The sequence below is a fragment of the Equus asinus genome, chromosome 11 (genome assembly GCF_041296235.1).
Source record: "Equus asinus isolate D_3611 breed Donkey chromosome 11, EquAss-T2T_v2, whole genome shotgun sequence".
Classification (NCBI taxonomy): domain Eukaryota; kingdom Metazoa; phylum Chordata; class Mammalia; order Perissodactyla; family Equidae; genus Equus; species Equus asinus.
Window position 1 is genome coordinate 68,969,188 of NC_091800.1, and position 13,486 is coordinate 68,982,673.

Genomic DNA, 13,486 nt, shown 5'->3' on the forward strand with positions numbered 1-13,486 from the left:
AATGACAACAGCTGGCGTCCACAAGATGTATGAAAATCTGTCCACTGCCACAGGCTTGGGGTTAGCCTGAAAATAACTCCCATGTTTGGGCTTATCTGCAGCCAAAGGTTTTTCCTTTAAGGGATGATTTCCTTTTCATTTTGTATAGCTACATCCTACGATTTACTGAAACTGAGCAAGCAATAGATGGAAAGGAGAAAACGAGAGAAGAAGAAAGAGAGGAAGGGAGGGAGAGAGGAAGGAAATAAAGATAAGGAGAGACTGAATTATTACAGAAGAAAGAGCCAATCAAACCTGGAAGGAAGATACTACATACTAAATCTAGAGACCAAAGCTTGGGGCCGGCCATGTGTGCAGTGCCCGGATCTACTGTGTAAGACTTGCTGGTTGTTTATCTAGTCTCTCAGCCTCAATCTACCTTTCTTTCTACACTTTCGTCTGTGACACTGGGGCTGCAAACCACATTTCAGAGGTTCTTTGGCCAATTGGCTCTTTGTTAGGTTCTGCCAGTAGCAGGCACTAGAAGGAAGACTGAAGGTGCAATGCAAAGCAAGTGTCTACCTGGTTTGTGCTACTCCTTCGAGCATCACCCCAGCAGTGGGATCTGGCTCCAGCCTCCGTCTTCTAGTAACACATTGAGAACCAGCTTCACAAATAGGACCAGCAGCTGGGCGGTGGCCCGTCCTTGGAGGTCTAAGTACACTCTTTAGGGCCTCTCCTCTAGTTCCTAGGCCTGGAGATCTGTCTAGGGCATGGTAGTTGTTTCCTAAAATTATCACCTCAGTGTTTCCTTTCAATCTTCCAGCCCTCCAATTCCTATGTAACAAATGTCCTATATTAAATCCTTTCCGTTGAAATACTTTATTTTCTGACTAGGCCCTTTCTCCTCATAGATTCCAATCTGACAGCATGTCTTATGAACGTCCCAACAGCTGAGAAATTCTGCAACCTTACCCAACAACCTCCTGGCAGTCTAAACAAAAGGCTAATTTTTTGATTAAAGGAATCCAAAATGCTGACACAACTGTGACACAGCAAAAATGACTGCATTCTACCAATCTGTAATATGAGGCCATATCTTGGATTTGAAATATTTTGATGGTTGGCCATCTTAAAGAAAAATGACAATTCAAATAAATTTAATATGAAAATGTAAAATTACTAGGTATATTATTTAATAGCATATTCCGAATGTGTAGTAAAGTACTTGAATTATTGTCAGGAATGAGAGGAAAAATTAACAGAAAATTAACTTATTGGAGGTTTCTATCAAGTTTTTTTTTAAAGATTGGCACCTGAGCTAACAACTGTTGCCAATCTTTTTTTTTTTTTCTTCTTCTTCTTCTTCCCAAACCCCCCAGTACATAGTTGTATATTCTAGCTGTGAGTGCCTCTGGTTGTGCTATGTGGGACATTGCCTCAGTATGGCCTGACGACCGGTGCCATGTCTGTGCCCAGGATCTGAACCAGTGAAACCTCAGGGTGCCAAAGCAGAGCGGGCGAACTTAACCACTTGGCCACAGGGCCGGCCCCTCTCTATCAAGTTTAACGAGAAAGCATAAATTGAAAAATTGAACATAAACAACTACAATTCCGGAGGTGAGAGTCTTACCATAATCTTGTCGCTGTCAATAATCGTGTTCAACCTGTGCGCGATGGTTAGCACAGTGCAATGAGCAAATTTCTCACGGATTTTTTTTTGTATTAACTCATCAGTTCTGGAATCAAAGAAGTCGAATTTAGTTCAGGAAAGACAGACCAGACTTAAAAAGATCATACGATATTTTTATAATGTTTTTAAAAATCAATACTTTAAGCATGATTTTGTTCTTTAAAAACTAAGCACAAAAAGTCTACTTACAAAAATCATTTTTCATAAGACAACAGAAAATACTCTTCCCTCCAAACTGCTTGAAACTATCAGGAGTTGAATTTGGGAATCTAGCTCTCTTAGGATGCCTAACAATATCATTAACACCATATAACATGTTTTGGTTTCCTCCTCTGATTTCCAGAATTAAAGAGATTATTAAGAGAGATCTTTTGGGCAAAGACAGCACTTAGAAAAATTTCTCAGCATCATTAAATGTTTCCCATTCACCACATTAAAAATTCATATTCCAGGTTACATGGACCTCAGCTCCGTACCTTAGATCTACATTTGCTGTCGCTTCGTCAATTATCAATATCCGATTTTTCCTGAGAATAGCCCTGGCAAGGCACACCAACTGTCTCTGTCCCACACTAAAGTTCGATCCTGCTTCTGCTAATTCAGTATCCATTTTACCAGGAAGATCTTCCACGGCTTCTTTAAGTTGTACCTGTGGATGTAAGAAGAAAAATGACCTTTTCCTAAATGAACTAATACTGAAGCAGACAAGCCTCCTAGACATTGGAGTTTGAAGTCCTCAGGACTTCTCATGTATCTTATATGTGTGGCGATGTGATGGGGAGAGTTACTTCCAATTAAGGTTCACTGAGAAAGACCGTTGAGTTAACTCAGGAGAGAAATACTCTAACTTAAGAGCACAAATTTAATGGGAGTCAAGACTCTTCACTGTGGCCATCAGTAGGCACAGTCTGTCCATAGCATGCCAATTTCATTAAGAAATATGCAGTATGCTAAATAAAATGATTCTCAAGGCAAAATATAGAAAAACTAAAAATGCTTTTCCTTAATTTTTAGTCAAAAGCTAACTGCAGGAATTTATAGAGATAAAAAGGAGAATAGTGGTTGCCCAGGGGCTGGAGGGTTAACTGTAAATGGACACAAGAGAACTTTTTGGAGTGATAGCAATGTTCTAAAACTGGATTGTCATGATGACTGTCTAACTATAAATTTACCAAAGTCACTGAATCACACTTACAATGGGGAAATTTTCTGGTATGTAAATTATACTTCAAGAAAGCTGGTGAAAAGAAATCAGCTTAGTGTCCCTCATCCTTGTCACATGACTTCCACCAGGAATCCCTTCCAGGAATTAGTTAAGGAAGTCTCTCAAAAAATGAAGCTACTTCTCTCAATGTAGTCTAAAGAGAAAAGTTAAAAAGATCTTTATGGCTAAGTCAAGTTTCCCAAAGTACATTTAGTATAGGAGTTAATACACTAAAGGGAAAATTTTTAAAAGAATTACTGCAGGAAGTCTATTTCTCTAAAGATACAATCTTATCAGCACTTTACCATTTTGAAAGGTTTTAAAGTTTAAAAAAAATACAAACTCACACATTTGCAAACTGCACCTCATATGTTAGTATACCCGGAGCCTATTTTGGGAATGGTTCTTCCCCAAGTTCAATCCCATAGTGTCAGGCCAGTCAAGTACGTTTACGTCAATCCTCAATGAAAAACAGGGCAACATAACATCTTATTTCCCCAAGACTATGGGGATAGATGGTGTTTATATCAATCTATCTTCATAAAAGTGTAATTATAAATGAAAAAAAAAAAACTGTTAACTGCGAAAGTTAATCTGCAACTACAGTGGTTAGTAGTTCAGTTCAATGAATACTTGTTTTAGAGAAAGTTTATAGAGCAAGAACCAGACTCAGGCTGTACTTGAAAGCTACAGAGGAACGGAGAGTAAATACACTTCACATTAAGAGTTAACAGACTGATGAGTGATGGCCAGGTAAGGAGGGACAAAGAATTACAATGTCAAATAACAAAACACCAAAACTAAGTGGACAACGTTTTCAGGGTGTCCTGAATCCTGAAGCACTTCTATGCAAGTGATCTTGAATTGTGCTCATGATGGAAGTCTAATCCTAGGAAATAGGAATTCTGAGTCAGGATGAAACACAGTATTGGGGTTTAGCCTTAGCATGACATACCACACTCTTAATTGTATACCCCAGTATTAAAGCTGTTTTGTTTTGTTTTTTAAACAGAAGCAACACACCGCTGATTCATTTTCAGAGTTTTATCTACCTGGATCTTTTGACCTTTTACTGATAAAAAGCTTCATCTCTAGTCAGTACTGATGTTATATTCATAGAACTGCTGCTGCTGCATTGTAGGCGCCCCAACTGGCATTAATTTCTAACAGACTTTCTTCAGTTTATAGCTGACTATGTTTCAGTATATGAAAAAAGAACCAAGGGGTCAGCTCCATGGCACAGTGGTTGAATTCAGCGTGCTCTGCTTCACCAACCCAGGTTCACAGGTTCAGATCCCGGGTAAGGACCCACACCACTCATCAGCCATGCTGTGGCACTGACCCACACATAAAGTAGAGGAAGACTGGCAGAGATGTCAGCTCAGGGCTAATCTTCCTCAGCAAAAAAAAATTAATTAATTAAAAAAAATAACTAAGATGAGATGGGCAACATCCATAGGACTGTCTCCCTTCTGAATGTCTAACTCATCCAAGGGAGAAGGAGGAGATAAAACTAAGAGAACTTAAAAACAAACAAACCAAAAAAGTACCTTTTCTTTTAAGTTCTTAAAGAGGAAAACATAGTGACCTCTTACTGACTCTCAAGCCAATTCTATGAGTCTGGGTTTCCATTTCCAGTTTGGTACCATTTATAAACCAGCTGCCTAGGGTTTTTAGTCCACCTGAAAATTGGCCTCACTGCTTTACATGCTTTTCAATGAAAGACTTGGTAGGTTTTCTAAAACTTAGGATACCAAATCTTTCACTGAAAAACATACAAAAGTCATAAAGAAATAATTCCTAGAGAAACACGATGACGGGATGATTTCTCACTCCGAGAGGAAGCACCAGAGCAACGAGGTCAGTTCCAGGAGCAATACACAGAAACCACTGCCTCCACGTGGTGAAATAAATTCCCATTTCTATTTATAGAAAGTTACAAACGTAGTTGAAATAAAGATAGATTTTAGTATCATCTACCACACTTCCTCCACCTCACCATTTTTAGAATTGAGAGGTTACTAAATTTTATTTTAATTTTGGCTCCTACAGATGAAATAAGTATGAGTTATGGCCAAGTTCTAAGATAGTTTTTGATAGGATTTGTCTCTCAATTAACATTTCTTCACTGCCCATGGAACAATGTATTTCTACAGTAATTTTACTGAGAATCTGTGAAGAGAGAGCTCAAGCTCTGAAACAAACAGAAAAATAATTTACCAGTAATTCCTGTTTTTTTAAGGTGTGTCACAATTTCGCCATTAAATTTGTCTTGTGAGTTCAAGAGCAGTGGATCATCCTATCTTTCTTTATATTTGATGGTTAACTGTCTTCCCGCCTCTTCTAAATTTCACTCTGGAAAGATTCACAAACTTAAGCGAAATCCGAGGTCAGTCGCTTTTAAAGGAGGAAAAGGTAAAGTAATCCACTTGATTTAGGAAAATAAAATCCCCACAGTTGTTGGAAAGCAGGGTGGGTGTGTAAGGGCTCAGCACCAACATGCCTTCAGAAACCAGAATTACTGGCAGGAAACTGCCAGGCCTCCCACTTGGCTTGCTCACAGTCAAAGCTCATCTACAAGTTCAAGATTTCAGAGTTATCCCTGGAAGGATGACACTAAATGACAAACACTCTAATTCAAAATAACAACGATGTGAGCAACCGGTCACTGGGATTTGTGCCTTTTTTTTTTTTTTTAAAGAAATAAGCCACTCTTCTCTGAAATGAAGAGATCCACCAAACATTCAGTATATGTTTATTAAGTGCTGACTTTTGAAAAGCAAAAGACTGAGCTAGGTCCTATGAGGGATTAGAAGTCTGTCTATGGTTTAGAAGTCTAGATGAGGTTTCTGCCACTCAGTAGCTTAGAGTCAATTTGCAGAACTAGAGTGAGTACACAAAATAATTAGTATTAAAATATACAAACCAACAGCACCTTAATAGTCAAAATCCTTTTTATGCAAGGGTGAAGAAATTCAAAGAAGTGGTCCAAAGGGAAGCACTACACAAATAATAGCAAATCCTCTAGAATGAATATCAGCATAAAAACTTACAAAAGCTCCAGGTTTCTGTTACCTGGCATTAAAATGACATGTTTGCCAATAAATAATTATTACATTCTAACTGTATAATTTACGTTTATAAACACTCTCTTATAAAACTTCAAGGCATTTTACAAGTGTGATCTCATTTATCTTTTAGTTAATAATGAAAAACTATTATTGTCTCCATTTAGTGCATTTCCTAAGAACAGAGAAGTAAAATGAATGTTGCAAGGTAACCAGTCACTAGGTCACTAGCAGAATTTGAACGCGTAAACATAACTTCTAGTTTAGTGTTCTGCTAAGGACAAGTAAATAACGTATCTACTTGTTTTGGATTCTAGGAACAAAGTTAGAATGAAACCATGAGACATTTTATTTTTGGATTTCATCATCATCAATATACACATTTTAAGTATATCCATGTCATCAATGCTCTCCTGGGTAGTGAACAAAGTCAGTTAAATCATTAAGTTCCCTTTAATTACCTGCAATGTTATAAACAAAAATATACATATACTGCTAACAAGTTAGATAATTACATTTTATAAATTACCTCTTTTAAGGCATCCCATAGTTCCTCATCTGTATGTTCATTAAAGGGATCCAGATTTTTCCTCATTGTTCCAGTGAATAAAACAGGTTCCTAAATACCCAAAATAGTGAATGTTATTACCGTAGCCTCTTTTCATTTTATTCCAGAACAGAATTTTTTTAAAAAAATTACTATAATCATTAATTATAAGGCTGCAAATACCTGTTTACAAAACAATTATCTCTATGAATTTTCCATCGTACAAAATGCACTCCAAAATATCTTTGGAATGATTGAATACTAAAAAAGAAACTGTTGAAGTGTGTCATCCTATGAAGAAACTGAAGGAAAAAAGGAAGATTTGGCTTATAAAAATGCTTGCCTGGAAATATCTGCTTAACCAGAAAAATAATGATATAATTATTTAAGGAGAGAGCCATATAAATTAATTGTGAATACTGGTGTGATATTGGAAAATGCCTATAGCATGATTAAAGCTTATGCCTCAAAGCAAAATTGTTAAATATTTGCACATTTGCACTGAAAATAAACTGTGATTTTTTTCCGTTGGCAAAACAGTCTTCTGGAATTGGGAATCTCTCTACATGTGCGAATGGGACATCCTGTTTTGTTGTCCAAAGACGACGTAAACTAATGGGGCCAGTGGCACCTCTAATCATGAAGAGATTGCCTCTGATTTTGCATCATCTAATCCCTATGTTATCTTGTCTGTGCATCAGGATTACAAACCTCAAAGAACCTCGTTAATTAACTGCAAGGGCAGGATAACCTGAAACCCATTGTGACGTGTGTCATAATGAAATTATTTTAATTTAAATAGCTCTTCCTATTCATCTGCTTCAGGAGGAGCCATAATTAAATTACCCTTGAAATATATGCCTTTCTCAGTTTCAAGAGAGAATCTTGTACATATGCTTATATAGGCCATTTAAGTTTTCTTCTGGAAAGCTCTAATAACCCAGGCCGCAAGCATATAGGCAGCAGAGAAGAGCCCAACAGGCTACTTTCAATGAAGGTGGTAGAACAATGAGATGCACAGAAGCGGGAACAAAATATTTGACTCTTCCACAAGTGCCCGAGAACTGCTCAAGGGAATCACCAGCCTCAAATCTCACCTGGTCTTAGGGACAGACGATGCCTCCTCACTTCTCAAAAGCCTGAGAAGAGAGATCAGGAAGAAGATTTTTCTTTCCTCTAGTCATGAAGAAGAATGACACTCAAAGAGCCTCCCATACCTTCTTTCCCTATTGTCTCAGTTTTAAGACTGGGGAGGGAGATATGGATGCAGAAGACACATGGTGTGCCATTAAAAAATATGTATCCCTAAGCAAAATCCAAAGTTAAAAAAAAAATTTAAAACGGTGCTTTATTTGCATGAAGTTAAGCGGCCAATATGCCCCCAAAATAGTGAAAAATCACTGCTCATCCGATGTTTCAAAATGGTTATTGAACTGAACTCAATAATCCCAAGACCCAAATTTAAGGTCTCCCTTAAACTACTAAATTTAGGATCAAAGACTGAACAATCATCTAAGCAACGGTAAGAGTTCCTTTTCAGGGCATCATTCTGCTTCAGATTTAATAAAAAACTTATCTTATTCTTTGTAATTATCAACTCTAAGATGGCCAACAAGCTAGGAGATTTCTCTTCCTTTAGTTGTTTTCATGAGATTTACAGAAATGATGTGGCCAGGTGAGGGGAGGCTGGTCCCCATTATTCCTCACTCTCCTCTGACTCTCCCCCTATCTTCCATCCAAGGCTCTACTACGGGCAGTGTTCTACCCCGGGGCTCAAACTGAGGGACTCTCTGAAGATTGATGTCCGAGGAGGTAAACGAACTGACAGAGAACAGGTGCAACAATCAGCTTTGAACCCACTGGGAGAAGTGAGAGGTGGTCTCTGCTTATATTAATGACAGGAATGTTTGCTTGCCCATCATGGCTTATATGACCTGAACATTTTTTCCCTCAGGTTCCTCTCATGGAGCAAATTCTTACGCACCAAGTCATCTAGGGTTTGAGAAAGTGTTCACCTCGTTTTCAATGTACCCTCTAGAGAGGCGGTACCTAAGCTAATCTACATAAAAATTGCTTTGTTTTTAAAGGCCGACCTTTCTTTCTTGGTTAAGCGATGAAAAGGCTCACAGATTTAGCACGTTTGGGAATGGTGGTTTTGGTGGTTCGAGAGAACAAGGACACACATTCAAAGATCAATCACCTACTTCATAATCAGGACCTCTTCTCTTTAGGAAACTCGAGTGGACGAATCCCTCCAGAGTGAGGGACTAAAGTGGGATTCTCTGCAGAAAGAGGAGCTGCTCACTGAGTGACTCCTGCAGCTGCTTTATGCCGAGCTTTAACACAGGCCTCACATAAGCTGAGGGCCTGAAGGAGGTTCTGCTAATTATCACCAAATCACTGCTGATTGTCACAAACACGAAAAAATTAAGTGTAAGCATTTCCCACTGTAATAACTGTCCCGACTTAAATCTATACTGTCAATCTGAAAGGCTATATTGGGCAACTATTCAGGTTTATTTAAGCCGCATTAGATGGAAGAAAATAGTTTATTAAATACGAATATTTCTCTTTATGACATGCCAAATATATATTTCAAAATGAGAAAAATTTCAATCAAAACTTGTTGAATGAAAAGAATGACTTCTTAAAACATTAACTGATTGAAGCTATATTTTTCTTTAAAGCCAGCAGGCAATTTGTTGACAATGTCTGCTTTAATGTGCCAATGTGTTTTATGCATGGTGTGCATTTTGGTTTCTACTCATTCTACTTTCATCCACTTGCCAAATAAGAAACCATTATATTATCTTCAAAAGGTAATAAAAGTGCTCACAGTAGACACATACTGCAGGAGCAGATAAGGGTCAAATTAATTATCATTTCTGATAGATATTATTTAAAGTACCGATCTCTAAGCAATGAAGTTAATAAACTAATCTTATAAATAAGTGTTGTAAAAATGTTTGCAAGTAGAATATTTCGGTGTAGAGATTTATGAGAGGACACACAACCTTCATGTAAATATATACTAAATTTATTAGCCCAAGTATATTTTTTCTGAAGGTACACAATTAAACCCCATTTAATAAGAGTTAGTGGCCTGGTACAGTCAGGAAAACAAATATTCTTGTTCAAGGTAATGTTTTTAAATGGAGCGTTAGTTTCAACCTGTTTTTCATCACAGTTTAAAGTTTATACTTCTTTTAATCCTTTGTGCCATATTCAGTAGTAATTATTCCTTTGTTACTAACATAACACGAGTTCATATTAAGCGTGTGACCCAAAAAGGGCCACTCTGAATCAAAGCACTTAGTGTAGTAAATTGATAATCCCTCGACACAACGGCAGGACCGAAAACTGCTGTCTTGCTAGACCTTTTGTATATGCTGCTGGAAGACAAGCCTCTCATTATCCTAAAAAGAAACCCTATCCACTAACCTTCAAACACTCCAAACAACCCGGGACCAAGACAAATACCATACAAGTGGTTACAGACAAGCCAGATAAAGCACACTTTACCCTAATCATTTCAGTCCCAATCCAGGAAACGGCCCTCTGCTAACATAGAGAGTAGCTGCCGCTTCCCCGAGTCCTAAGAGCTACATTTTCACTTCCAATCTGAGAACTTTTATTAAGGGCAGCTCATCTCCCTGTTTCAAGAAGGAGGGAATCACCTGAAGTCACTTTAAATCTTGCTTTCCTTTTTTTTTTTTTTTCTAATCCTGTAGCCTCTGAATGAACCGATAATCATCCACATTCAGAAGAAAAGGACATTGTTCGCCAACAAAGGAAAAAGAATTTAAGTCGTGTAAAGTCCTCTTTCGATACAACAAGGTCAGGAGCTCCGGGGAGCAGTTCCGCGGGCTTTAATGAAGACTTTAGTGTCAGAAACAAAGGGCCGACTGCATTAGGCTAGAATCCAGTTGTATTTCTTTGCTAGTAACAGCATACCCACCTCTTCTCTCTTTGACTTTTGTTCTCAACAAGGAAAAAAGGGAAAGAAAACCAGGTAATCAAGAAGAAGTCTTAAAGAGACAGCTCTAGTTAATCTTTTTCAACCTCCTGAAGAAAACCCAGGGAATGGAAATACCAAAAGAGCAGAGCGGACTGTTTAAAAACTACTGAGCCTTTGCTTTGAATTAAAAAAATCTATTAAGTAGAAAAAATGAGTCTGTTTAATCATGATAAAGATGACAGCTGTTGATCTGTGCCAACCCTTGGGGTGCTATCATACATACTGAATTTGCAAGGAATCCCTCTTCAGTTGAAAACATTTTCCTCGTGCCAATAGGACAGGGGCTCTGGGTGTAGAGAATCCATCCAAAGAACTTTTGAAATCCATTTTTCCAGATCCTTTCAGATAAGCAAGCTATTGCCTGAATATAATCTCATCTTGGTGTTCTCTTTGAGGAACATATTTAACTATTTTGAGTCATGAGCACAAAGGAAGCATACATTTCAGTTCTGAACATATCTGTTCTGTTTAAGGAAATTATTTAGAAAGTGCTTTCATTTTTTGCTTATTCCTGAAACTCTGAACGCAAATTGAGGAGTATATTCTTAAAAATACAGTTTTTGTTTTTGAAGGTTCCCTCCAGGACCGGCCCCTGATTACATGTCACCACTCCCTTGCCTCTGTTCCTACGCAGGTCCTTGCTGCTGTTACATTTCCCCCCAAGTCTGACCAGCTCATGGTGGGGTCAAGAGTGACGGGGATGAGCCTAGAAGAGGGAGAGCACCACGGAAAGCTCGCTGCTGCATCCAGGGTCACAGTGAGCAGGGAGCCAGGGAAGATGATGGGGGCCTGGTTCACATAAACTGGGAACTCTAGGAAGCAGCGCTGGGCTCCTCCTCAGCAGAGTCTGCTCTAAACTTCCTAGGGTCCCTACATCAAGGTGTTGAGACACAAGCAACACTGCTTCCTGCGCATTTTGGGGGAAGAGGGATGTAAGCTTTCTACAGCATGGACAAGTAACTTCAAGTAACCCGGCCAACAGACCTCCTGCATGTCTGCAGCCAGTCAGACATTGCAACGAGAAAGGGCTCTTGGCTCCGGCAAGGTAAGATTTTGAGTATCTTCTCCTGACACTTACTAGCCCATGACACCTAAGTGAATAAACCTGTTTCTAAAATGATTTTCTTTTAGCGCTGACTGTGCCTTGAGTTTTTTGGGGAAAAGTCACAAACAATTCAGTCTTTCAAAACTACCAAATTGTCCAAATGAGGGACACAGCCCTAGGAGAAGTATCTTCCGACTTTGCTCTATATTTATTCTCTTCTGTTGGGGTTTTGAGGAATCCTTTTCTAGTGAGGTGGCAGAAAAGAGTGGGTAAAATATCTAATGAGAACATCATTCAGTTCAACAAATAGTGACTTAAAAAAATATATATATATATTTGGAGTCAGATAGTCTTGAGTTCTGATTCTACTGCTTATTAGCTGTCTGACTTGGGGAAGTTAATAATCTCCCCAAGCCTCAGTTTCCTTACTGGAAAATGGGGCTAACCTTTCAGGGCTGCTGTGAGAAGCTGGAACATACACGAAGCTCCTGGCGTGGTGCTAACACGTACCAGGAGTCCAGCTAAATAGGGCAACAGTGAGGGGCAATGTTTCTCAAACTGCAGGTGCAACCAATGGATCATGAAATCAATTTTGTGCCTCACAACCATCATTTTATCTTTTATATGAACTAGAATAAAATGGATGTAACAGAAAATATCATAGTGCAGGGCACAGAGTAAGAATAATATTGTTTTGTGAACTATTTGCATCTGTGTGTGTGCACATGCACCCACAGAATCACATAAAGTAGTTCTGACTGTGCACCGCAGTCAATAGTGTGTTCAAGTCCCTGGCAGAGTGGTTAGCTGCTCAGGAGCTGGAGTCGGGAATCTCTCTAAATTAAATTTGAATCCTGGCTCCACCGCTTACTGGGTAATTGGGTTAAGCTCACTGTGCCTCAGTTTTTAAATCTATCAGATAAAGATAACAACAGAATTGTTGTACGGATTAAGTAGGAGATAGTAGGGAAAGAAGCTAAAACGTGTTAAGGATTCCACAAAGGTTAGGAATTATTATTAATACCTGTGCAACTTGTCAGAGACTGCAAGAAGTATCAGAGCAAGAGAAATGAGAGACACAGCTCCCCGTCCTGACAGAGAGGTAAAAAAAAAAAAAAAAAAAAAAAAAGCCAGAAATATGGGAAGGGCTGAGAGAAAATGCCAGGGGTCTTCGTGGAGGAATGCAACATATCAGTGGGATACAGAGTAGTGGTCGGGAAAGAACTCTGCTGAGAGGGGAGCCAGAAAACAGAAGAAAAAACAAGTGATATTCTCCACTCTTGTTCCTAGAGGGACAGACGTTGGATAGATTTCTCTGTTACAATTTTCCCTAGAACTCCCAATCTACTCACTTTCTTTGTTCTACTCTTTAAATTTATATAAATAATTTGGTTTATGTTATAAGCAAAAAATGAAAAGAAGATCTCCCGAGACCACAAAAACATAAAGAGAAATTATAGAGCAAAGTCCTTCCAGAGTGTGTTGTTATTTTGAGCTTACCCGAAAGGCCAGTACCCCAATCCTTAATAATAATAATAGTTACTATTTACTGAGCATTCCTAAAAATGAGGCACGGGGCCACAAACATCCAGTTAAATCTTCACAACAAATCTGTGAGGTGGTAATTACTAGACCTGGTGTAAGGAAGAGGAAACTGAAGCTTGGAAGCTGAGTGACTTCATCAAGGTCACACTCTCGGAGGAGGCAGAGCAGGAATAAAAAAGTGGTTGTGCTGACACTCAGTCTACGCTCTTAAAGATTCTATCCCTGGCTGCATCCTAAATAGCTTCCTCAGACCCTTTACACATCGCACCATCTCTCCAGACTTTCTTTCTTTCTTTAATCAACCAACAATGCGCCTTGCAGACAAAGGCAAATAAGGTGAAAAAATAAAGGTTCTGTGTTTACAATGGTTGGTGATCATTATCTACG

At 38.6% G+C, this 13,486-nt stretch overlaps 1 protein-coding gene across 1 annotated transcript in view; it reads right to left on the reverse strand.

Annotated features, from left to right (window-relative positions):
* ABCC4 (ATP binding cassette subfamily C member 4 (PEL blood group)) overlaps positions 1-13,486 on the reverse strand; it is a 242,789-nt gene that overhangs the window by 20,421 nt on the left and 208,882 nt on the right. The window contains exons 27-29 of the mRNA XM_014864856.3: positions 6,474-6,563; positions 2,149-2,321; positions 1,613-1,718 (exon numbers count right to left, since the gene is read on the reverse strand). Coding sequence (XP_014720342.2) covers positions 1,613-1,718; positions 2,149-2,321; positions 6,474-6,563 — 369 coding nt within the window. The remainder of the gene's footprint in view (positions 1-1,612; positions 1,719-2,148; positions 2,322-6,473; positions 6,564-13,486) is intronic.